Source organism: Mustela erminea, chromosome 13 (genome assembly GCF_009829155.1).
Source record: "Mustela erminea isolate mMusErm1 chromosome 13, mMusErm1.Pri, whole genome shotgun sequence".
Classification (NCBI taxonomy): domain Eukaryota; kingdom Metazoa; phylum Chordata; class Mammalia; order Carnivora; family Mustelidae; genus Mustela; species Mustela erminea.
The window spans coordinates 83,282,599-83,309,391 of record NC_045626.1 but is presented as its reverse complement, the minus strand read 5'-3'; the positions used below and the strand labels follow the sequence as shown (position 1 = coordinate 83,309,391).

Genomic DNA, 26,793 nt, shown 5'->3' with positions numbered 1-26,793 from the left:
TAAAAAAAAAAAAAACTGTAATCATTTGTTTAGCTTAAAACCCCAGGGCAAAGGAAATCAAAAGATAAAAACATCACTCTGGGTGAGCCACTTCAGGATAATTGGATTCAGTGGCCTACCTGTAGGGGCTCATCCCAGTTTAAAAAGATTGGGACTATAGCTCTCAGCTTGAAATTTACTTAAATGGTTTGCAATCCTCTGACAAACACACTGCTGAGAGGCAGAATTTTTAGCTACTGAAGTCATCCTACATTTAAAAAGTTGTGGCAGCAAAATTACCCCCTCAATGAAAATTTATGTGGGTCTACAAAACTCATTCCAACAGCTTTAAATCCTTTGTTTCACAGAACAAGGACTACCCATCACTGCTAGTATTCCAGCATTTCTAGAGGGTTCAACTCAATAGATTATTTACTACAGGAGGTCACATGAGATGACCTAAGAGTTTCAAACGTACTAATACAGTAGAGTTTATACTAGATATACATTAGCAAACCCTTATGAATCTCAGCTGAAGGCAATTAAATGTCCCTTTAATGCAGCTTCATTAGTTGATGCTGCAACTTTTAAGATGGGAAGCAGCGGAAGACATGATCAATTGTTCCAAATCTTAGCACTTAGTACATAATATCTGCAACAAATACTAACTGAAAAAATCTCTTCCACATGGTTCTAGATTCTGCCTAAATCGCTCTACTAACATGAAACTCACACATTGTATTTTAGAGACTCTAACTACTAGAAAGACCTTTTTCCACTGGCCAAATTCTGAATTCCCTGTAACAACTTCCTACGGACCCCAATTCTCATTCCCTTTTTGTACGGGAGCTTTTCAATTATGAGAAAGGAAGGACTGTGTCCTCACCAGACCAAACCTCTCTTCCATTTCTCTCTCCTATGCTTTCAAGTCCTCCTACAACCCAGAACTCCTTTTCTGGATATCCTACAATTAATCTGGAAACTTCTAAAGCTTGACCTGAGCCCTGTAAACACAACACTCCAAGAATAGTTTTACTAAACCAAAGTGAATGGTGACAGTCATTTCACAACCGAGAGATCATTGGCTACTTACCAGTTTGGGAAAGCACTGCTCCATCTGCCCTAGGTACGTCACCCTCAAGACTGCCAAGCGTCAAACCTTGTGGACTGAACATAAAACCACCAAACAAATACTCCAGTAACCTCCACTATGGGGGTGACAGAAGGCACTCTGGAATTACAGGTGGTGGCAACCCTGTGATAGGAAGGCTTCGCTGCAACCTTCACTAATTACAGAGGTATTTATGAGTAAAACTGATCAAATCATGGACTTTCTTTTATACATGCCACTGTTTCTTTACATGGCACTCTATCCTACCCCACATACACTGTTCTTCCAACTGGTAGAGTACTCCACCTGCCCATTACCAGGGACACTCTGGACTAAACACTAAAAACTCATACTGTGGAACAGGGTATGAAGTTCCCAGCAACGGGTGAGCAATCTGACCCAGTACATGTTGCTGTGGATGAGGAGTCTAAAGATAAGCTTCCCCATTTCATTATGTAAGAAATTTACATTGGTTCATTTACAGCAAAAACTCCTAATATATGACAACTAACTACAATGTGGTACACTGGATTAGATCACAGAACAGAAAAAGGACAGTAATGGGAAAACTGGGAAAATCTAAATAAAATCTAGGGGTTAGTTAATAATAGTGTACCACTATTTGACAAGTGCACCATGGTAATTTAAGATACTAACAAGCAAGGGTTAAGACTATAGTGTAACTTTCTGTACTATCTTTGTGACTTCTCTATAAATCTAAAATTATTAAAATAAGTGCATCAAAATGTAAAACCTTGCTCTGCAAAGGATCTTATTAAAGGGTGAAAAGACAAGCAGAGACGGGGAGAAAATATGTGAAACCATGTATCTGACAAAGGAGCTGTATCTAGAATATCCAAATTCTCAAAACTCAACAGTAAAGAAACAAAAACGAACTATGAAAGGAGCAAAAGACAGAAACACATTTCACTGAGAATATAAAGCTGGCAAATAAACACATGAGAAGACGTTCAACACCATTAACCAAGAGGGAATTAATTACGCATTAAAATCACTATATACCTGCCAGAATGGCTAAAATAAAAAACAGTGACAACACTAAATCCTGATGAAGATGCAGAGAAACTAGATCACTCATTTACTGCTAACAGGAATTTAAACTGGAATTTAAACAGGAATTTAAACTGGAATGGCAACTGTGAAAACGTTTGGCCATTTCTTTAAAAAAAAACTAAACAAGCAGCCATCATTACATTACTGGGCATTTTTTTCATATAAATGAAGACACAAGTTCACACAAAAAGACCCACACACAAATGTCCACATCAGCTCTATTAGTAACAGCCAAAAACAGGAAACTGGATGTCCTTCAACAGTTTATAAAGAAATGGTGGCACATCCATACGACAGAATACTATTCAGCAATACAAAAGAATGAACTATTGAAACATTAACATGGATGAAACTCCAGAGAATTATGCTGAGGGAGGAAAAAAGTCAGTCTCAGAAAGTTACACATACTATGGCTCTATTACAACAAATTTTTAAAATGACAAAATTACAGAAATAGAAATCATATTAATGATTGCCAGGGGACAAAGAGACAGGGAAAGGGGAAGGTACAGGGAGATGGCAGCGGGTAAAAAGGGGTAGCACGTGGAATCAATCCTGGTGGTGGAACTGTTCTGTGTCTTGACGCTGGCAGGGGTCACTGAGTCCACGTGCAATACACTGCACTAAATACACATTAATGTACCACATGTACACACCCAGATATAAAACTGCTGAAATCTCCACAAGGTCAGTGAATTGTATCAATGTCAATTTCCTAATTATGGTATTATACTATAGTTAGGCAAGACGTTACCAGTGGGGCAAAATGGGAATGGGCTATACAGAGCTCTCTATATTATTTCTCTTATAACTGCATGTACATCTATAATTATCTTAAAGCAAAACAAAACAAAAACACCATAAAACAAAAAGACAATCCAATTATCCATCAGAGGCTTATTCTCTTCATGGCTAAATTTTTTTTTTAACCTTTTTTTTTTTTTTTTTAAAGATTTTGTTTATTTATTTGACAGAGAGAGATCACAAGTAGACAGAGAGAGAGAGAGGGAAGCAGGCTTCCTGCTGAACAGAGAGCCCGATGCAGGCCTCAATCCCAGGACCCTGAGATCATGACCTGAGCCAAAGGCAGCGGCTCAACCCACTGAGCCACCCAGGCGCCCCTTCATGGCTAAATTTAACAAGAAATCATCTCTTAATCTATTAGCACCTGGAGTCCTTGGCTTACTAGAGCAGTTACCTTGGCATCTCATGTTCACCACTCACACACAGATTTAACCTAGTTACAAGTAATATAGGTACCCAACAGAATTCTGAACTGTACTTACTTTTGTACACTGTGTAGCAGGTAGCAGGTCAACAAACACCTTGAGGTCTGTAAAACAACAAGGTTTATCCCCAAACCTTTTAAAATACTGGAACATTAATTCTTCTGGATCGCCTAAGAGAGTGAGAGAAAAAGAAATCACTACATTTGCTTCTGCAAATTTAAGAGGTCTGATTTGAAAAATATTTATTTCTTTTTTTTTCTAATTTAAAAATTTTATTTATTTATTTGACAGAGATCACAAGTAGGCAGAGAGGCAGGCAGAGAGTAGAGGAAACAGGCTCCTCGCTGAGCAGAGACCCCAAAGCAGGGCTTGATCCCAGGACCCTGGGATCATGACCTGAGCCGAAGGCAGAGGCTTTAACCCACTGAGCCACCCAGGCACCCCAAAAAATATTTATTTCAATTAAATTAAAATTTTGCTTGATGGGGCACCTGGGTGGCTCAGTCAGTTAAGCATCCACCTTCAACCCAGGTCATGATCTCAGGGTCTTAGGATCAAGCCCTTCATCAGGCTCTGATCAATGGAGAGTTTGCTCTCTCCTCTACCCATCCCCAGCTCATGCTCTCTGTGTCTCTCTCTCAAATAAATAAATAAAAACTTAAAAAAAATAAATAAAATTTTGCTTGAATACCTGAATGAGAATAACAATGAGGGCTGCAGGATGGCTTGCCCGTTTAAACAAATATTTTAAAAGGAGCTGAATCTTACAATCTCAACTAGTTTACTTGTATTACACTTAGGAAAATGTGACACTTTTCATTAATTAAAGTTTAAATACCTAAAAAGTTTTCATTAAAATTTAAATAAAGACTGAACTTTATATAGAAACATTAGACAAATATGCTTCTTTCCACAGTTCTTGGAAGTATTAAATGTTAACTGAAGGGAATGTTTCACATGCACAATACAAGAGAAAATGGGAAGAGTACCAAGCCAGTAACTCCCAACAAGATCACTCACTGTGGAAATTTTTTTTTTTTTTTTTTTTTTTTAAGATTTTATTTATTTTTCAGAGACAGAGGGAGAGAGCGCGAGCGAGCACAAGCAGACAGAGAGGCAGGCAGAGGCAGAGGGAGAAGCAGGCTCCCTGCTGAGCAAGGAGCCCGACGTGGGACTCGATCCCAGGGCCCTGGGATCATGACCTGAGCCGAAGGCAGCTGCTTAACCAACTGAGCCACCCAGGCGTCCCTCACTGTGGAAAATTTAAACATGGATCTACAGAAGCTACCAGTGCCTTTTATTTTTCCTCAAATTAAAAACACAATTAAAAACAAAAAATTAAAAAAAAAAAAAATTAAAAACAAAATAAAAATAATAAAAAATAAAATGCTCTCAAATTAAACCAGAGTTTCTGTAAGATTTTAGGTCTTGGTTTCTGTCCACATTTCAGAGAACTAAAGTCCATGGCTTTAATCAGATTCTCAAAGGACGCTGATCCAAGACACTAAGAATCACTTACTGATCTGTGTAAAAAAAGTTTTGTGGGGGGCGCCTGGGTGGCTCAGTTGGTTAAGTGTCTGCCTTCGGCTCAGGTCATGATCCCAAGGTCCTGGGACTGAGCCCTGTGCTGGGTTCCCTGCTCAGCGGGGAGTCTGCTTCTTCCTCTGCTCCTTACCCACCTTGTGCTCTCTCTCAAATAAATAAATAAAATCTTTAAAAAAAAAATTTGTGGAGGGGCTCCCAACTGGTTCAGTCAATACAGCATGTGAATCTTGATCCTGGGGTTGTGAGTTCAAGCCCTATGTTGCAGGCAGAGCTTACTTAAAAACAAAACAAAACAAAACAACAACGGTGGCGACTAGATAAACACAAATCTCTATTATGCAGGGTGGAAAGAAGGAAGAGAAAGACAGAAGATGGACAGAGCAAGTGCCACACAGATCCAAATACTTTTATATCAAACTCTGGAAAGAAACAATGGAATCTATGTTAACATTTCCTGGGGATCAGCTAAGGATCAAATGAAAATTTTCATTGGCAATTCTGTGAGACTAAGGTTCCTGAAGCAGACCTAAAGAAGTCAACATGGAGTTCAAAATTGGTTGTGAAAACTCTAGAAGGGAATGAGAGAAGCCCACAGTTAATTTTAGAATAAGCTGCAAAGCGTGCCTGGGTGGCTCAGTTGGTTAAGCAACTGTCTTTGGGCTCAGGTCAGGATCCCAGAGTCCCAGGATCGAGTGCCACATCAGGCTCCCAGCTCCATAGGGAGTCTGCTTCTCCCTCTGACCTTCTCACCTCTCGTGCTCTCTCTCACTGTCTCTCTCTCAAATAAATAAATAAAATCTTTAAAAAAAAAAAAAAAGAAGAAGCTGCAAAGAGCAATAATTAGATGATTAAAATGAACAGAGATGATCTAAGATACTAGAAGTATCTTTAGATACTGGAAGTGCTCATCATCTCAGGACAACTGGTGCCAAAAAGCAGCCTCTTTTAATGAGAACCAAATTTTCGTAACAATAATTGGGGGGGGTTCTTTGGAACTTTATCTTAAAAAAATGAAAATAAAAAATTAAGAAAGCTCATTATCTTAAACTTAAAATTTAGGCTATAACTAAACCATAAGCTAATTATTAGTATGAGCAAAGAATTACCACTTTTTGAGGGGAAGGGTGTAATTTTCCAACAAAACTTAATTAGCATATATGAGATCCATCATTTTCAAAAAAACATCTAAGGGGTTCCTCAACTTTCCTGAAGGCCTCTCTTCATGCTTTATTATCTGAATCATGTTTTCCTCCTATCCTGCCGTTGTCCTTATAAATTTTCTCTTAACTGTTAATTGTTCTAACTCTGCCAGATGTTCTTTCATCAATGATGTGAGTGCTTGAAGCAGATTTTCAAGAAACCTTTCATCCACTTCATGAAATCTTGAAACCTTTTTTACAAAACTGGCTATTATACTGTGAAATTGATTTTGACATTAATGTTGAGTCAAAAAAGAATGCCTGATAAAGACGCTGGCAAAAAAGGAAGAGATGCTAGTGTCGAGTTGAAGACATAATTGAGAGATAATGGAACAGTAATCTATTCATGAGTAAATATTTTCAGGTTATGAAGGTATTTGCTTCCCAAGCATGACTTTATCATCACAGACCTCAGAGAATGAACACTGCACTTGGGTATGGAGGGCATCCCTGTATCTTCTCCAAAGTTCCCAAATCATATTAAGGGTTCTTACCCAGTTTGTACTCATCATTAAAACCTTGACGTCTTAAACGTCTAATCAGTTCAAGTTTAGCAAGATGTGGTCCTCGGAGATGGCGGGAACTTTTAGATTCTTCTGTTATCCGATCTTCTATAAACTTCACAGCTTCTTCTGCAGAATAATGCACTTCTCCTTCTAAAGAGCTAGGTATAAACACACATGGAAAAAGGTATGTTGTACCTCTACTGTCCATCCTAAAAGTGAAGCCAAACTGACTTCAAGAAACAAATTAAAAAATAAAAATTTGTAATTTGATAATTACAAAATAGTAAGGGAGTAAAAGAGAACTATGAGCACATTCTGACAACTAACATGGCAAAGGATTACTCCCAATTCTGGCATCTGATTACTGATCTGTGACTAGTTCTCTACCTCTCTCTTTAAAATAAGAATGGAGGGGCGCCTGGGTGGCTCAGTGGCTTAAGCCTCTGCCTTTGGCTCGGGTCATGATCTCAGGGTCCTGGGATCAAGCCCCACATTGGGCTCTCCGCTCAGCGGGGAGCCTGCGTCCCCCCCCCCCCCGTCAAATAAATAAATAAAACCTTTTAAAAAAAGAAAAAGAAAAAGGAAGAACGGATAACTTTATATATATAAAATATTGCCTGATTAAAAAAATCTAAGTAAATTTTACTTTATTGCTTTAAGAATGAAGGCTGAGAAAAATGAGATCACTCAGTCAATATTACAAAGTAAGCATCAGCTCATCACCACCTTAAATCCTTACTTTTTAAAAAGATCCCATTTATGTTTGTGTTTTTGTCTAGAATAGCAAAGGAAAAAAAAAGGAAACCAGCAACAATCCAAGTGTTCATCAGTCCATCAATGGGGAACAGGTTAAATGAATTACATCTCTAAAATGGAGTTCTCTTAAGTCACTAAAAAGAATGAAAGGAATCTATATATACCACATATGGAAGATGCCCAAGATATATTTTAAGGGAGAAAATACGAAGTTGCAAACCATTGTCTAATATAACTGCATTTTTATGTTAAATAATGAGAATAATTACATTAGTTTGTTGACTAAATCTGGAAGAAAGGACTCTAAACTGCCATCACAAGTTATCTCTGGGGGCACCTGGCTGGCTCAGCTGGCAGGACATGTGACTTGATCTAGGGTTCAGAAGTCATGAGTTCAAGCCCCACACTGGGCATAGAACTTACTTAAAAAAAAAAAAAAAAAAATCTCTGAGTCAATTATATCTCAATAAAAGTGGGAAAAAAATGTTATTTCTGGGGTGATAAGATATTTGGGAACACTTTCTACCCCATACATTTCTGCACTTAGTTTTAAGATTTCTTACATTCATTTATTTTGTAATTGTAAAAAAATGAAATATCTTACTTTGAAAGGAACACACTACTGAGACGAAAGTAAGAATTCTATTAGGCTTCCAATGAAATCATTTTGCTACACCATGCTAAAAAGTGCCACTATAATTCAGGAAAGGAGTCAACTTACTGTTCACCTTCAGCAGGAGGAGTCCAGGCCTCTTCAATCAGTCGAAAGACAGAATCGAAATAAGTCAGATAGAACTGCCAGTCATCTGAGCTAAAATCAGATTGAATGGTGCACACAGGATTAAACCCAAGTTGTGACAAGTCTGTCCTAGGAACCATGATACTCAATTTATTTTCTAGGTTACATTTTAGTCTTTACTAGGAGAACCCCAACCCTCCCTCAGAGTTTCCTCTAACACCCGAAAAGGGAATTCGAGAGGTATGTTCAAAGTAAAAAACTTTTAGGAAAAAGTTATTTCCTTCAATGAAATAAACAGGTCCAGAAAACTAGTATTCTTAACAGAAAACTCTCATGTTAGTACTTCCTCAAAATGGGCAGCTGGTGGCGCAGGGCGGGGGGGTGGGGGGAACACGACACACATGTTTCTTTTAGACCAATACTGAATTTAACAAATTAATGATTTTTAGCATTCATTCTGAAGACGTAATACTTCACACACTGATGGCCTAAGTTCCATTACACCTCTTTACTGAAAGAAAAAGTTTCATCAAAAACTTTTAAAAAAATACCTAGGCCACACTACTGGCAAGATTTATGCCCAGGAAATATAAAAGACAACAGATTAAAAAAAAAATTCAGTAGTGACACCTGAGAGCCCCCCTCCAGTCTCATGACCCAGAGAGAACCATCTACTCACTTTTTCAGTAAGAGGCGCCTGGAAAGGGCATTGCACTCTGGCCACCTGCTCAACTTCTTATACATAGCCATGCATTTATTTTCCCGACTCTGAATCTCGCTCGTCAACTTCTCTACAATTAAAAGTTAAAAAAATTGATAAGCTGGTTTCATTTTTCTTCAGAAAACAGAATAAAGTCCAAACACAAGAAGGAAAATGTCACACCTTCTTATTCCCTCTCTTAGAAAATGGGACCACTAGTAGATACAAACTATTATCTTATTAAAGACTATTTTCCTGAAAAGAAAAAAATAAATTTCTGATACTAAACTTTTATAATCATTTTTCCTATAAACTACAAGGATCCAGAATGTACTGAGTGTACTGAATGTACTGAGTTGTGGATCTAATACATGGGATACATGTATATATAAAACCCCAGGGGCGCCTGGATGGCTCATTGTGTTAAGCTGCTGCCTTTGGCTCAGGTCATGATCTCAGGGTCCCTGGGATCGAGTCCCACATCGGGCTCTGCTCAGCAAGGAGCCTGCTTCCCTTCCTCTCTCTCTGCCTGCCTCTCTGCCTACTTAATCTCTGTCTGTCGAATAAATAAATAAAATCTTAAAAAATAATAATAATTAAAAAATAAAACCCCAAAAGCATTTAGGAACTAGTATATTTGGTCCATAGACAGACTTCCCATCTATACAAAATAAACGTTGAATGAGCTTGGACTGGAATGGGATGAGCCAGGCGAGAAGTTAGGAGCAATACAAAAAGGAACAGAGATGAATCAAACACTTTACCAACAGCAAGGAACAGAAAATCTATGACTACTGTTTCTGACCAAATGAGATTTACCCCGACCTCTCAGAACAGCTTAGCAAATTACAGATACCAACAACCACATTATGAATTTCCTACAGATAATCTTCATTTTAACTATCCTAAACTATAATCCAGCTGGGTAAAAACAGAAAGGCTGACTTCACCCATCTGCGAGGAGGCTGAAATTAAAGAATTAAAGATAAGCAACATTAAAACAATAAATACATAAAATCTTAAAAAAAAAAAAAAGCGGGGGGTGGTGGCTAAGTGGCTCAATTGGTTAAGCACCCTCAGGGTCCTGGGATTAGCCCACAGGGTCAGGCTTCCTGCTCAGTAGGGAGTCTGCTTCTCCCTCTCCCTCTGCCCCTTCCCTTGTCTCCCAACTCATGCTCCCTTTCTCGCTCTCAAATAAATAAATCTTTAAAAAAAAAAGAAATAACAAAACTCCTCATTTTATATAATTAGTTAACAGCATTAGGTTTTTGACCACACACAGTCAAGTAAAGATTATACGTATCTGTATGAAATAAAGTTATTTTATTTTTTAAATTTTATTTATTTGTCAGAAAGAGAGTGGACAAGCAGGGAGAGCAACAGGCAGAGGGAAAAGCAGGCTTCCTGCTACACAAGGAGCCTAATGAGGGACTTGATCCCAGGATCCTGGGCCATGACCTGAGCCAAAGGGAGATGCTTAACCGAATGAGCCACTCAGACATTCCTGAAATAAAATGTTGTAATGATTCCTAATGAGAAATCTGAGGCTACTCATCTACAGTTAGATTCCCCCAACGACTGTAAAGGCATAATTAAAAACCAGGTTTGTCAAAACAATACTGGATTTCTAGGACTTTCTCCTAAGGAAATCATCAAAAATGGGTAAATGTGGGGCACCTGGGTGGCTCAGTAGTTAAACATCTACCCTCGATCAGATCATGATCCCAGGGTTCTGAGATCGAGACCCACATTGGGATCCCTGCTCGTTGGGAAGACTGTTTCTCCCCTTCCACTCCCCCTGCTTGTATTCCTGCTCTATTTCTCTTTCTCTCTCTCTTAAAAAAAAAAAAAAGGATAATTGTTAGGAACCTAAATCTTTGTCATAAACATCTTCAAAGGGGAATGGCTAGAGCAATCTATGAAGTTCCTACATTTAAGTTTTCCAACCAAAAGGGAATAAGTATTTTCACTACAGTGGAAAAGAGCTAACTTCTTTAACATATAAAATGCTCTTGCAAATCATTACGATTAACCACATTTTCAGAAACAGGCAAAGGGGGCACCTGGATGGCTCAGTGGATTAAAGCCTCTGCCTTCTGCTCAGGTCATGATCCCAGGGTCCTAGAATCGAGTCCCTCATCGGGCTCTCTGCTCAGCGGGGAGCCTGCGTCCTCCTCTCTCTCGGCCTGCCTCTCTGCCTACTTGTGATCTTTCTGTCAGATATATAAATAAAATCTTAAAAAAAAAAAGAAAGAAAGAAAGAAATAGGCAAAGGATGGGGTGCCTGAGTGGTTCAATGGGTTGAGTGTCTGCCTTCAGATCAGGTCATAATCCCTGGGTCCTGGGATCAAGCCCCACACTGGGCTCCCTGCTCCATGCTAAGCCTACTTCTCCCTCTCCCTGTGGATCTGCCTATTTGTGCTCTCTGTTAAATAAATAAAATAAAAAAAAAAAAGAAAAAAGAAAAGCATCTCAAAGAAAATATAATGGCTTTTAAACAAATAAAAAAATTATCCTCCCTCAGAATTAAATAAAAGTTGTAAAATGTGGGCGCCTGGGTGGCTCAGTGGGTTGAGCCGCTGCCTTCGACTCAGGTCATGATCTCAAGCTCCTGGGATCGAGTCCCGCATCGGGCTCTCTGCTCAGCAGGGAGCCTGCTTCCCTCTCTGCCTGCCTCTCCATCTACTTGTGATTTCTCTCTGTCAAATAAATAAATAAAATCTTAAAAAAAAAAAAAAAAGTTGTAAAATGTTTTATCAGATTAAAAAATATTAAAGTTTGACATAGGGGCGCCCGGCTGGCTCAGTCAGTAGAGCATGTGACTCTTGATCTCCAGGTTCTGAGTTTGAGCCCCATGTTGGGTGTCGAACATATTTAAAAAAAAAAAAAAAAAAAAAAAAAAGAAAGCAAGTTTGGTGTGTCTGGGTGGCTCAGTTGTTTAAGCATCCAACTCGGTTTCAGCTCAGGTCTAGATCTCAGAGTCCTACGACTAATCCCTGCACTTGGCTCTACACTCAGAATGGAGTCTGCTTGTCTCTCTCCCTCTGCTCCTCCCCCAGCTCACACTCACTCTCTTGCTCTCTCCCTAATAAATAAATAAATAAATAAAATCTTCTTCTCCCTCGCCTGCCACTCCCCTTGCTTGTGCTCTCTGTCAAATAAATAAAATCTTAAAAAATAAACAAACATTAATTAATTAATTTTAAAAGATCTTCAAGAAGAAAATTTTTTAATAGAAACATTGTGTCAGCTGAATAAGATTACTACTCTATGAGCTAGGTAGAGTACCTTCTCAATTCGCAATTTGAATTGCGAATTGGGGGTGGAGTGGCTCAGTTAAGCATCTGCCTTTGGCTCAGGTCATGATCCCAGGGTCCTGGGATGGAGTCCCACATGGGGCTCCTTGATGAGGCGAGCCTGCTTCTCCCTCTGCCTGCCACTCCCCCTGCTTTGTGCACTCACTCTCTCTGACAAATAAATAAATAAAATCTTTAAAAAAAAAAAAAAAGAAAGAAAGAAAAAACTGAGAGAAGAAGGAGGGGAAAAGTACATCTATAGAAGGATACACAGAACAAGTTAACTGGCACAGAACCTAGAGGACAAAGGATTGGAGATCTGGGGTATAATCTTTCTTTCACCTATCTTAAGTTTATTGAATCCATGAATTATTTTCGGTTTTATATTACTTAGGAATGCCTGGGTGGCTCAGTTGTTAAGTGTCTGCCTTTGGCACAGGTTCGATCCCAGGGTCCTGGGATCAAGTTCCACATCAGACTCCTTGCTCAACAGGGAGTCTGGTTCTCCCTCTGCCTGCAGTTCCCTTCCTTGTGCTGTCTCCCTCTCTCTCTCTGACAAATAAATAAAATCTTTAAAAAATAAAATATATTCTAAAAGTAAATGTCTAATATACAGGAAAATCTGGAAGAACATTATACAAGTGATTTTTTATGTCTTTATAGCTTTATGTTTCTGTATAAGGAAGATATTTTCCACAATAAATATTTTTCACGTGTGGGGCACCCTGGGTGGCTCAGTCAGTTAAGCATTTGCCTTCTGCTCAGGTCATGATCTCAGCGTCCTAGAATCAAGCCCCAAGTCAGGCTCCTTGCTCAGCAGGGAGTCTGCTTTTCCCTCTGTCTACCCAGCTGTGCTTCCTCTCTCTGTTTTCTTTCAAATAAATAAATAAAATCTTTAAAAATATTTTTTTCATGTTTAAATAGAAGGAAAAAAACTTGAAGAAATCTTTAAAAATTACCTCCTAATTTTCCTCTGATAACATCCAAGGCTTCCTGGTACTTTCCCAAACGTTCCAAGATCATATAATAAAGTTCAACCTTACAGAAAAAACAAATAAGAAATGCAACAATCAAAACTTTTCAGTAAGAACAATCGCTTGCATGTTTTTAAGAAGTTATCTAGGGCCATCTAGGTGGCTTGGACAGTTAAATGTCGGACTCCTGGTATCAGCTTAGCTCTTGATATCAAGGTCAAGTCAAGCCCTGCCTTGGACTCCATGCTGGGTGTAGAGCCTACTTAAAAAAAACTAAATTTTAATTTAATTTAATTTTAAAAATATCAATAGAAAAGAACACTATCTTCAAATGAGATGAAATCAGCAGTAAGAATGTTCATTATACTTAAGCCTAAAACTTCATATTTATAAAAAAGGCAAGAATGAGGACCCAGCTCTCTAACTGGAGTAAGACAGCAGTTTGTAATACTGTAATACTATAATACATAATACTGTAGCAATATCAAACTCATGCGAATACAAAAGTAGGGCTTTTGTAGGACTTCCCTTACTCACTTCAGCCTCGGCCTCTATCTTGTCTTCTTTCACCATTTTTTCTACCATTCTTTCAGCAAGGGGCAAAAACATCGTTTTTGAGAGGTTTTCATCCTGTGCCGATATAGACTATAGGAGAAAAAAATAAATGTTTCATTCTAATTTCTCCCCCGCTTGCACTATTTATATTACCAGGCAGACCATTACCATGACCCCAGCAGATAATTATTGTTCGCCACGTCAAGAATTAGACCTAATTTGAACTTGCCACGAAGATACATTAGATTTGCCTTAAAGATTCATTATTCTATACATTTTTGACAAACTGGATTTCCACCATTACTTTTAAATGGCCTGTATAAACTTTAAATGGCCTATATAAACTAAAATAAGCTTTTAAATGGCCTAACTTTTAATAGGTTATTCATACATTTTTCTAGAACTATGTTAAGAGGGGATATGCCTATACTGCTCATTATATGTAAAGGGTATCATCAGGTGTTTGAAGAGAAAAGCCCTTCAGATGTCCTTGTGAGATGCTCACATATTGGAGGGAAAAGGCCAATACCTTCCACTTATACAGCCTAGTATTAACTAGTTTCGAAAATTAAGATTATTTTAGATTGATAATTAAAATCAAAGTATATTAATAATTTTAACATTGCCTGAGATTCCGCTCAGAGCTCAGTAGCTCAAGGTAGCTATCATGCTTATTTTGTAGCTAAACTAAGAGGTTCCCCAACAGCTCTCTAAGACATGTCCTGAACCCAGTATATGAACGCAAACCTGTCTGCACCCAGAGCCTCTCTGACTTAACTGCTACATTTTAACTCTTTCCTTCCCATCTTCTCTTACACACTATCTCCTTTTGACCCTGACAGTAGCTCTGGGAGATAAGGATCTCTATTCTGCGGAAGAGCAAACTGAGGTTCAAAAACCAGAATTGGTAAAACAAGGCCATCCAGTTCAACAACATGTTCACTAAACAGTATTGTCTTAAAGAAAAACCTCAAGCAAAATATCAAATATTTCGAGGCTCATACTTAATCAAATAATCCAGTAATGGATCTAAGATTCAGGGGAAATACAGTCTGTGCTACACACAAATAAACCGATATACCAACTCATGAGGAATAAATACCAAACCCCCCAACTCAAAGAGTCAACTGACAGTATATAAAGTCTCTGTTTGACACATGATGCAACACATTATCCGAGCTGTTCAGAAGACAAGGACAAATAACTATACACAAAAATAAAAACAAATCTCAATCCCATTCTAAATGCCATACTCACTTGCATAATTAAGCTCATCACAGACCAAAAGTAATAAGGGTTTTTGGGGACAATTTTATATAGAGCCATGCCAGCCTGAAAGACAGAGAGCCATAAATACTTAATTTAGAAAACATCATACAGAGGGCAATTAAAGATCTAGATAGTTACTTTAAGTGCCTAGTGATTTGATGGATATTTTCTATGGATACCAATACAGGTAATCACAAAGGTGAATTTTTATATCATCAGGAATATTTCACCTTTTGAACCAGTTTTCTTCAAATTAAAAGCCATTATTTTTGGAAAGCACAGTAATCCAATATGGTTCTGACAGACTACCAACAAACACAATTTGGCTTATGAAGGTACACCAACAAACTTACAAAAATACTGTACTAACCAGTTATAGTAAAACAAATAAAAAAATCCAGACAGTATATTTAAACTTAAAATCAGAAAACTTAACTCTGACATTATTAAAAAAATAGTAATTCCTAGGTTAGGAAAACAACCAGGTTCTTTCAAAATACCATTAACTAGAACTGAACCCTTTCTTTGTGAAATGTACAATATGAAATACTTAAAAGCAGGGACACGGCAACAAGGAACAAAATAGATCTATTCGTGTATAACTGAGAATCTGCCCATAATTAGCCAATTAGTAATCAATTCTAAGAACTCAGCTAATTGTCTCTGTTACCATTTTTTTTAATCTTTTGCCTATCTTCAATCCACTTGAAAAATTACATGGAGTCCCTATTAAGTGGAAGGAAATGTCTATTAATAGCTGCCCATGATACAAAGATTGAGTCCTGGTCCCAAACCCACTTAAAAGCTAGGGAAAGTGGGGTGCCTGGGTGGCTCAGTGGGTTAAGCCTCTGACTTTGGCTCAGATCATGGTCCCAGGGTCCTGGGATCAAGCCCTACATCGGACTCTCTGCTCTGCAGGGAGCCTGCTTCCCTTCCTCTCTCTCTGCCTGCCTCTCTGCCTACTTGTGACCTCTGTCTGTAAAATAAATTTAAAAAATCTTTATTAAAAAAAAAAAAAGCAAGCTAGGGAAAGTGATAAGACAAATAGTCAAATGACTAAAATAATACTTGGCAAAAAAATAAACATCCTATACAAAAATACAATGCTTTTTTTGTTTCCAAAAAAGGCATGGTTAAGTTTGTTCATTCCTTTCTTCTTCTTTCTTTAAAGGAAAGTAGGGAAGGGAATTTAATCATAAAGTCTTCTTCAAAGTAGCAGTCTTTCACATGAACCTTGAAGGTCGAACAGAATGTCTACAGGCAAAGATGGGGTTAAGGATACATATACACAAATACAAACATTTGGGGTGAGCAGCTAAATGAGTGAATCAATTCCAGGTAGAAGCAAAATGAATCTGAACAAAAATATTAAAGAAAGAAAAGACATGTTGACAAGAAAAAATAGGATGTTTGGCTATAAATAAGGATTAAGAGGACTGGTAGGGGAAAAGGGCCAAAGGGTAACAGATAACATGGTTGTAAAGCACTCAAAAAGGAGTCTGTTATATAGAGTAAGGGAGTGACATGTACACATCTATATTCTTCTAGAAAGAGTATTTTAGCTGTACCATGAAGGAAAAAAATAGAAGATAAGGGAATGAGGAACTAAACCAGGATGAGGTAGATCAAAGACACTGTAGAGAAAAAGTCAAGATGATTTAGAGACAAAATGGACAATACAGAATAAGGAGAGTCTAAAGGGCACCTGGGGGTGGGGGGGTGGTCAGTCGGTTAAGCATCTGCCCTTTGGCTCCGGTCATGATCTCAAGGTCCTGGGATGGAGCCCTGCCTAAGGCTCCCTGCTGAGTGGAGAGTCTGCCTCTCCCCGTACCTCTGTACCTCCCCCTGCTCATGCTCTCCCCTGCTTTCCCTCTCTCTCTCACAAATAAATAAAATCTTAAAAAAAAAAGAACAACGAACAAAAGGAGAGTCTAAGATGACTTAAGGTCCCTGCTTCTAACATCAAACCCTGGAGGAATGGAATAATGAAAAGTGCTGGAAAACCAATTTTACTTGACCATCTGGGGAAAGAAAACATTTTTATAATGACATACAGAAATAAAAAAGGAGAATATAAATTAATGTGAACTTTTCATACAAAAAAAAAAAAAAAGACAAAAATTTCATGCCTGCAAACACTGATACTCTGCTGATATAGAAAACTTCTGAAGACACACAAGTTTAAAAAAAAAGGCTGTGAGGGGCACCTGGGTGGCTCAGTTGCTTAAGCCACTGCCTTCAGCTCAGGTCATGATTCCAGAGTCCTGAGATCCAGCCCTGTATTAGGCTTCCCCTGCTCTGCAGGGAGTCTGCTTCTCCCTCTCCCTCTGCCTCTCACCCTGCTTATACTCTCTCTCTCTGTCAAATAAATAAATAAAATCTTTAAAAAGGGGGGGGGCACCTGGGTAGCTCACTGGGTTAAAGCCTCTTGCCTTAGGCTCAGGTCATGATCCCAGGGTCCTGGGATCGAGCCCCACATTGGGGTCTCTGTTTGGCCGGGAGCCTGCTTCCCCCAATCTTTCTCTGCCCCCTGCCTACTTGTAGTCTCTGTCTGTCAAATAAATAAGTAAATAAAATCTTTTTTAAAAATAAAAATAAAAAATAAAAAACACTGCTGTGAACTGGAGAGACAATACAGGGATGTCAAAAAACAAATAAACGAAGGAATGTCATTATAGAAAAAGAAAAGTCCAATCACCTTTGAACCCATAGCAAATCTTCATTCAAGATGATTTTAAGGGGCGCCTGGGTTAAGCCTCTGCCTTTGGCTTAGGTCATGATCTCAGGATCCTGGGATTGAGCCCTGCATCGGGGTCTATGCTCAGTGGAGAGCCTGCTTCCCCCTCTCTCTCTGCCTGCCTCTCTGCCTATTTGTGATCTCTCTCTCTCTGTCAAATAAATAAATAAAATCTTTAAAAAAAAAATAAAGATAATTTTAAATATTACCTGCCAGGGATGTCATTTGGGACAACAGAAATCCTTAAGTTTTCTGATTCCCTGGCTTCCCTCACTTTTTTACCTCCACAAGTTAATGCAAATCATTCATTTATCAAAAATTTATTGCGTAGATGCTATTCTAGGCACTGAAGATTCCACAGTGAACAAAACAAAAATGCTCACGCTCAAGAAACATGACATTTAATTTGTAAATTACCTTCTACCCAGACTGACATATCACTTTCAAAATAAACATACACAAAAACTAAGAAACTGTAACTATCTTAAGCAGCGAAAGAGGAAAACAAAAATAAGATATTTCATTCTGAAACACTGAACACCGGAATGCTCCATTCTTCCAATATATTAGCATGGAAGAATGTAAAACAAGCTATCACAGAGTGCCTCGGTGGCTCACTTGGTTAAGTGTCTGCCTTTGGCTCAAGTCATGATCCCAGAGTCCTATGATGAGCCGCATGTCATCAAGTCCCATGTCTTACTGCTCAGAGGAGTCTGCTTCTCCCTCTCCGTCTGCCCCTCCCCCTGATCCACTTCTCTCTCTTGCTCACTCTCTCTCTCTCAAATAAATAAATCTTTAAAACAAACAACAACAAAACAAGCTATAGCTACAACATACAAAGGATTAATGACTATTAAGCCACATCAAAGCAGTGGCTCCAAAGAGCAGGATGCAAAAGTATATGTGTATCTCTGCCAACATGTAAAGTTCAACTTTCTCCTTCGTTCAAAATTTACCCTAATATTGTCATTGCACATACTTGTCCTTTTTGTTATTTTACTGCATGTATATATAATAAACATAGTTCAAAAATATGTTTTGTGGGATCATAAAATTAACATATACTTAAAAAAAAAGAAATTCAGAGAAAGAAAAGTATCATAGGCCTATATCCTGGTAACATTTTAGTACATTCCCTTAGAGATATAAGACAGAGACATAGTACTATTCGAGGGGAAGTGGGGTGTTGCATTTTATTCTACCATGTGGATGAAGCATAATTCCTTGAACTCTACCTGTATTAATGGGCATTTAATATATTTTACTTAAAACATATTCCTAGAAGTAAAAATATTTTAGTGTATGTGCTGCCAAAGCAAGCACAGAAGTAAAAATGATGTTAAAGATTTACATACATACATGTTACTGTTGCCAATTTAAAAATATATACTCATTTTACATTAAAAGAAAAATTATAATCTCTGCATATTTTTCCTGAGAACAAAATCCATCAGTAAATAAAACACCTTCAAAAAATTTTATTTGGGGGAAAAAAATCTTGTAATTTAAAAACTTTTATAAACAAATACAAAGATTAATTTTAAGGAGAAAGGATTTATATCAATATAATATCTTCCATGCTCCCTAATTTATCTACTGTGATAGTCTGATATTTCAAGTAAAGAATAAGACAAAACAAAAACACAAGTAAGAGAGCCTTACTTTCAGAAAAAATCATAACCACAAACAAAGCCATTTCTAAAAAAATACTAGTTTGACATCATAACCCTTTATGGGCTTAACAGTTTCACTTCTCTGGGATGTTGACTTTACCCACACACTATTCCAAATACCTCTAAATACATGGAACATCTAAAATGTGCTAACTTGGGGCGCCTGGGTGGCTCAGTGGGTTAAGCCGCTGCCTTCGGCTCAGGTCATGATCTCAGGGTCCTGGGATCGAGTCCCGCATCGGGCTCTCTGCTCGGCAGGGAGCCTGCTTCCCTCTCTCTCTCTCTCTCTCTCTCTGCCTGCCTCTCCGTCTACCTGTGATCTCTCTCTGTCAAAATAAATAAATAAAATCTTTAAAAAAATAAAATAAATAAAATAAATAAAAATAAATAAAATGTGCTAACTGGAGAATAAGCTACCTCTGGCGAAAAAGACAAATATCCAAAGAGTGGGGAGTTTTCCCCGGTGGATTTAAAAATCTCAACAGGCTACAAGGAGTTAAATTTACAAAACAGATGCAAACTTTAATCTTTCTACAGTCTGTTCATTTTTTGTTCTGGGATTTCTGCTCATTTTCTGAAAATACAACAGCAATCTCATGCACCGGGACAATCTGAAGCCAACTTACCAGAACCAAAGAAAACATACCACCAGGACACCAAAGAACAACCAGATTTCCCCCAAATAAAACAAAGAACTTGAATATAGTTCATCTTTAAAACACACAAAGAAACACACACACACACACACACAAAGAAAGTATCTCCCTGATTTCCACACACAAACACAGATTCAGCTCTACACACAGATGCAAACATCCACATACATGCACACACATTCCTACAATTAAGCCGCATTTAAGGAGACTTGTATCTAATGGCAAATCCCACAGTCCAGGAGGTTTGGAATCAAGTTACCTGTTGCATTTTCTTATATTCGCCCACTCTGGCATAAGCCATGAAGAGGTGAGAGTGATACTCTTCACTATTGGGAACTTTCTTCACAGCTGCCTCATAGAGTTTTGTAACTAACTCCGCTAGGATAAAGAGAAATAGGATATTCTTTAATTATTGAAGCATACCTTAAATCTTAATAGCATTTAACTTTTTCCCCCCTTTGGAGGAAATAGAGGTCTCTTGTCACTAAGGAAGAAGAAAGTATTTGTTTTGCCTCATCTGATTATTACTCTTCTCTTGGTTGCGTGTTAGCTGATGAAGCATGAAATAGCTCAGGCCTCCCAACACATTTACAAGATAAGTAAGACCCCTCAGGATTCAGCCTCTCTGTCTCCTTCGTACTTATTTCCCACAGCACTTAGTGTTCCAGCACGCTGAACTATCTGTAGCTCCACCAGAACCCCTGCGCTGTATCATACCTTTACTCTGTTCCCTCTATCTTTACTCTGTTCCCTCTGCCTGGATTCTCCTTTCCTCTCTTTTCTACTCAGTGAACATCATCCAAGACCAAGACCCAGCTCAAATGTTATCCTCACTGCAAGGAACTGTGAAAGTTCAAATGTAATCCTTCCCTGAACACCGTCTCTGTACCTCCACCCAGTCTGATCACAGCTTCCTTCTGCCACCTTTAAATTTTGTAAGTAAGTCTCTTAAAACATTTAACACATAATGTAGAATACAGTCCTTTCATGAATTTCCTTATTTTTTTTTAATTGAGCTCTACATCCAATGTGGGGCTTGAACCCACGACCCTGAGGATCAACAGTCACATGCTCTACTGACTGAGCCAACCAGTTACCCATGAATTTCCCCTTATAGACTGTAACACAGGGGCAGAGAGACCCCCTTTCATCTTTGACTTGGATACAATACTTTTCACAGAGAAACATTCAGTATTAGTGAAATAAATGATTTTTAAAAAAACACGGGGAGAAACCGTATCTCTCAATCAACATAATCCCTAAATAGTCAGATATAATCCCCAACTCTTAAGTTCTGTCTTTTTATAAAAATGAAAAACAAGGGGTGCCTGCGTAGCTCAGTCAGTTAAGTGTCTGCCTTCAGCTCAGGTCGTGATCCCAGAATCCTGGTTATCAAGCCCCACACTGGGCACCCTGCTCAACGGGAAGTCTGTTTCTCCCTCTCCCTCTGCCCCTTCCCCTTCTGCTTGCGTGCGCTCGCTCTCTCTCAAATAAATAAAATCTTTTAAAAAAATGAATAAGAAAACTATAAAGTAACATTTCTATCCACTAGGTTGGCAAAATTTTATTCTTTCCAGCTTTATTGCGGAATAACTGACAAAAATTGTATACTTTAAGGTACACAACATGACAGTTTGAGGGCAAAACTTTTTTTTAAGATTTTACCCATTTATTTGAGAGAGAGAGAATGAGAGACAGCACAAGTTGGGTGAGGAGCATGGGGAGAAGCAGAGTCCCCACTGAGCAGGGAGCCCAATGTGGACTCAATCCTGGGACTCTGGGATCATAACCTGAGCTGAAGGCAGATGCTTAACCAACTAAGCCACGCAGGTGCCCCGAGGGCAAAACTTTTTAAGTCAAAACTGAGCAAAACAAATAAAGTATTACTTAGAAAAACAAATGTGATAAAGATTTTTTAAAAGCAAGATAATAAAATATATTCAAGAAAGCAAGTACCTGCTGGAATGTGAACGGGGAAGTGAAACTGACAGGGAACACATAAGAATCTGTCAGTATAGGGGATGCTCTGTTTCTTAAGTTGGTTGGTGGATTCATGAATGTTCATTATTCCATACCAAGTATTCTAGTGTGTTATATAAAATATGCCTTCTATAATATGTACTATGGAAGATATATATCATTCCATAATAAAAGATTTGAGAAATTAATAACAAAAAACTTTATTTACAGGTGAAATGGTAGACTACATAGAATATGCTTAGAAATAATCTAGCAGGGGGATGGGATACAGATAAAATTTGCCATGTGACATGTCGCTTAAGGTGGATAGTGAGATTTATTATTTGCTGTTTTTATTATGCTTGAAATTTTCCATATCAAATAGTAAAAAAGGGTAACTCTTCCATTTAGTAAATCAAAATGTCATAAATTGACCTCAAGTTCTCATTCCAATTCAGGGTACTATACATGTACAATATCCTTTTTGCCTGCAGTCTTTGTAAATCCTGGTCAATGCATTATTTTGCCTATCGCCATCCACTCAAAACATGAGTGATTAGTCAAATGAACAAATACAGAAATCCGGGGTGCCTGGGTGGCTCAGTGGGTTAAAGCCTCTGCCTTCAGCTTAGTTCATGATCACGGGGTCCTGGGATCGAGCCCCACATCGGGCTCTCTGCTCAGGCTCTCAGAGCCTATTTCCCCCTCTCTCTCTGCCTGCTTCTCTGCCTACTTGTGATCTCTGTCTGTCAAATAAATAAACAAAATCTTAAAAAAACAAACAAACAAAAAGAAACAAATACAGAACTCAATCAGAAATAAACAAAACCTTGGGGCACTTGGGTGGCTCAGTCAGTTAAGTCCAACTCTTAATTTCAGCTCAGGTCATGATCTCAGGGTCATGAGATGGAGCCCAACCTTGGGCTCCAAGCTGGGTATGAAGACTGCTTAAGAGTGTCTCTCTTTTCTCCCTCTGCCCCTCCCCCCCTTACATGCTTTCTCTCTCTAAAATAAATAAATAAATCTTAAGAAAAAAGAAAAGGAAAGAAACAAAAACTTCAGCTCAGTATTAAAAACAGTAAAAAGAAACACACGTCGATGCATCTCCCGGTAAAGAATAGTCAGTGCCTGTAGCGAGTTGTCATCTGTGGGTTCAAGGGCCGCCACCTCCTGTGCCAAGGTGAAGGCTTCCTCTTGCTTTCCAGTTCTCTGTAAACCAATTGCCTTTAAAACCTGATACACAGAAAAAACATTAGTTTTAAAAGGACAGAAATGAAAATATAAGCCAAACTCCCTGCTCAGAGGGGACCCTCTCCTGTTCCCTGTACTTGTGTTCCCTCACTGTCATATAAATAAAATCTTAAAAAAAAAAAAAAGAGCCAAAGAAGGCCAACTTGAAAACACAAGATAAGTTGTAAGGTACACCTAGGCTGCTAATCAAGTAAACCATATTTTACTAAAAATTTCAGCACATCAAGATTCTTTCTGGGGCACCTGGGTGGCTCAGTCATTAAGCATCAGACTTCGGCTCGGCTCGTGGTCCCAGGATGGAGCCCCGCACTGGGCTCCCTGCTCAGCGGGAAGCCTGCTTCTCCCTCTTCCCACGTGCCCTGCTTGTGTTCCCTCTCTCGCTGTGTCTCTCTCTGTCAAGTAAATAAAATCTTAGAAAAAGAAAAAGAAAGAAAAAGATTCTTTTCTATTTCAGTAATATTAAGATGGCACAACAGGGGCACCTGGCTGTCAGTCTGTAGAGCATACAATGCTCAGTCTCAAGGTTGAGTTTAAATCCCACACTGGGCCTGGAACCTACTTAAAAAAAATAAAGGCGAAACACAGCTTAAGAAATGAAGCCTATCAATATAAGATAATTATATTAGCTAAATTATGTCAAAAATATCCAAAGAAACAAATAGTAAGCTTTTAATTAAATACTATTTATGGCATTTAAGTAATCAGAAAAATAAATGGCTTAGAGAAGTGCCTGGCTGGCCCAGTTGGTGGAGTGTGCAACTCTTTATCTCAGAGATAAATTCAAGTCCTGCACTGGACTCCACACTAAGCATGGAGCCTGCTTAAAAAACAAAACAAAACAAAACCTGGGGGGAAAAAAAAACCTAAAAAAACAGAGTCACTAAACAGATTTCACACTTTTTCCCTTTTAAGATTATAATATATAACCCACCAAATACAAGTAACTCCAGAGCAAATGACCTTACCTTAGCACAATGAAGATCCTTATGTTTCTTCAACAATTTATCTGCTTGTTGAATTGCCATTTTATTATTACCATTATCAAGATAATCTATGAAAACAAATTATGATAGTTGTTATATTCCTTTGACAAGAAAAATGCATAGGCTGGTATGAGATGTTTCATAAAGTATTTTAATTCAGTATTAAAAACATCATGGGGGCACCTGGGTGGCTCAGTGGGTTAAGCCTCTGCCTCCGGCTCAGGTCATGATCTCAGGATCCTGGGATCGAGCCCCATATCGAGCCCCATATCGGGCTCTCTGCTCAGCAGGGAGCCTGCTTCCTCCTCTCTCTCTGCCTGCCTCTCTGCCTACTTGTGATCTCTGTCTGTCAAATAAATAAATAAAATCTTTAAAAAAAAAAAATCATGGTGCCAATTTTAACTCTAAATGGCTAGGATGGTACAGAATACAATCTTATATTCCTGTAGTCATCTCTCGGACCTGTTATAAAATTGTGGTAAGGAAAAAAAGGAATCAATTATTATCCAAGTCTAACAAAAGCAAAGATTCATTTCCAGATGAGAAGATCTAGAAGAAGATGAGAAGTGTCATAAATGGGAAATGGTGGTAGCTGTCAATTCTAAAACAGGTCAGTCCACAACCTACTACTACTTCCTGATCCCTCTTAGCTCATCAAGGTCCCAAATCAGTGCGGGGCAGATGAGGCACAGATAACTCAAAATAAGTTACGGATCAAATGCTGGTGAGCGCATGGAGTAACAGCACCTCTCAGTGCTGCTGGGAAGGTAAAATGGTATATCCACCTTGGAAGACAGTCTGACAGTTTCTTTAAATGCTAAACATACTCTGCCATGTGATCAACAATCGTGCTCCTTGGTATCTACCCAAATAAGCTGAAAACTTACCTCCATACAAAAATCTGCACACAAACGTTTATGGCCGTTTTATTCACAACTACCAAACCCTGGAAGCAACCAAGATGTCCTTCAATGGGTCAATGAATAAACGAACTGTGATACACCCATACAGTGAAATATTATTCCGTGATAAAAAGAAATAAGGACAAATAAACACTGGAGAACTTTAAATGCATATTGCTATGTGAAAGAAGCCAATCTGACAAGGCTACACACTCTATGATTCCAATTACATGACATTCTGGAAAAGGCAAAAAGTATAGAGACAATGAAACAATCAGTGATTACCAGGGGCTGGGGTTAGGATGAATGTGTGGAGCACGGGGGATTTTTAGTGCAGTGAAACTATTCTATATGATTCTGTAATGATGGATATAATTCATCATACTTTTGTCAAAACCCACAGAAGAGGGGCGCCTGGGTGGCTCAGTGTGTTAAGCCGCTGCCTTCGGCTCAGGTCATGATCCCAGGGTCCTGGGATCGAGTCCCGCGTCGGGCTCTCTGCTCAGCGGGGAGCCTGCTTTCTCCCCTCTCTCTCTGCCTGCCTCTCTGTCTGCTTGTGATCTCTGTCTGTCAAATAAATAAATAAAATCTTTAAAAAAAAAACCCACAGAAGGGGCGCCTGGGTGACTCAGTGGGTTAAAGCCTCTGCCTTCAGCTCAGGTCATGATCCCAGGCTCCTTGAATCAAGCCCCACATCCGGCTCTCTGCTCAGCGGGTAGCCTGCTTCCCCCACTCTCTCTCTGCCTGCCTCTCTGCCTACTTGTGATCCCTCTCTCTCAAATGAATAAATACAATCTTAAAAAAAAAAAAAAAAAACACAGAAGATACAGCACAAAGAATAAATGCTAATGTAAACTAGCAAACTATGGACATTAGTTAAAAATAACCTATCAGGGCACCTGGATGGGTCAGGTCATGATCCCAGGATCCTGGGATCGAATCCTGCATTGGGCTCTCCGCACAGTGAGGAATCTGATTCTCCCTCTACACCTTCCCCTGCTTGTGCTTACTCTCTCTCAAAAACAAATAAACAAAATCTTAAAAAAAAAAAAAAAAAAAAGAAAAGAAAAGAAAAGAAAAAAAGACCTAGGCACTAGGTGGCTCAGTTGGTTGGGCGACTACGACCACTTTCAGCTCAGGTCATGATCCCGGAGTCCCAGGATTGAGTCCTGCAGCGGGCTCCCAGCTCCATGGGGAGTCTGCTTCTCCCTCTGACCTTCTCCCCTCTCATGCTTTTTCTCTCAAATAAATAAATAAAATCTTTAAAATAAGAAACAACACTGACCTATCCTAGTGGCCTCGCCACTGAAACAAAGTACCATAGTAAATCAAGATATTAACAATAGAGTAAACTAGGGGGAGGGAGTGGGATTGTGGGGATACACAGGAACTCTGCATTTTTCCCTCAAGTTTCTGTAAACCTGAAACTGCTCTAACAAATAAGGCACATTAATAAAATGTGTGCGTGTGTGTGCATACACACAAACAAAGATTCATTTCCAGAGAAGGAAAGTAAGAAGTGTTACCGGTGGGCAACAAGGGTGATAGTTGTCAATTCTAATTATAGAAAGATGACTGAATGCAGGCCAGTTCACAATCTACGACCTCTTATGGTCCTACTCTGTCTATCAAAGTCCCAAATCAGCAAGGAACAAAGGAAGCATAAACAACTCAAATAACCTATGCCGCTGGTGGCCCAG

The 26,793-nt window shown here is 38.8% G+C and overlaps 1 protein-coding gene across 2 annotated transcripts in view; it reads right to left on the bottom strand.

The window, feature by feature from the left end:
- NAA25 (N-alpha-acetyltransferase 25, NatB auxiliary subunit) overlaps window positions 1–26,793 on the bottom strand; it is a 74,114-nt gene that overhangs the window by 36,439 nt on the left and 10,882 nt on the right. For both annotated transcript variants that reach the window (XM_032311234.1, XM_032311233.1), the window contains exons 2-11: window positions 24,174–24,259; window positions 23,052–23,190; window positions 20,258–20,376; window positions 14,921–14,995; window positions 13,646–13,753; window positions 13,094–13,172; window positions 8,818–8,929; window positions 8,121–8,210; window positions 6,632–6,801; window positions 3,451–3,563 (exon numbers count right to left, since the gene is read on the bottom strand). In XM_032311234.1, coding sequence (XP_032167125.1) covers window positions 3,451–3,563; window positions 6,632–6,801; window positions 8,121–8,210; window positions 8,818–8,929; window positions 13,094–13,172; window positions 13,646–13,753; window positions 14,921–14,995; window positions 20,258–20,376; window positions 23,052–23,190; window positions 24,174–24,259 — 1,091 coding nt within the window. The remainder of the gene's footprint in view (window positions 1–3,450; window positions 3,564–6,631; window positions 6,802–8,120; window positions 8,211–8,817; window positions 8,930–13,093; window positions 13,173–13,645; window positions 13,754–14,920; window positions 14,996–20,257; window positions 20,377–23,051; window positions 23,191–24,173; window positions 24,260–26,793) is intronic.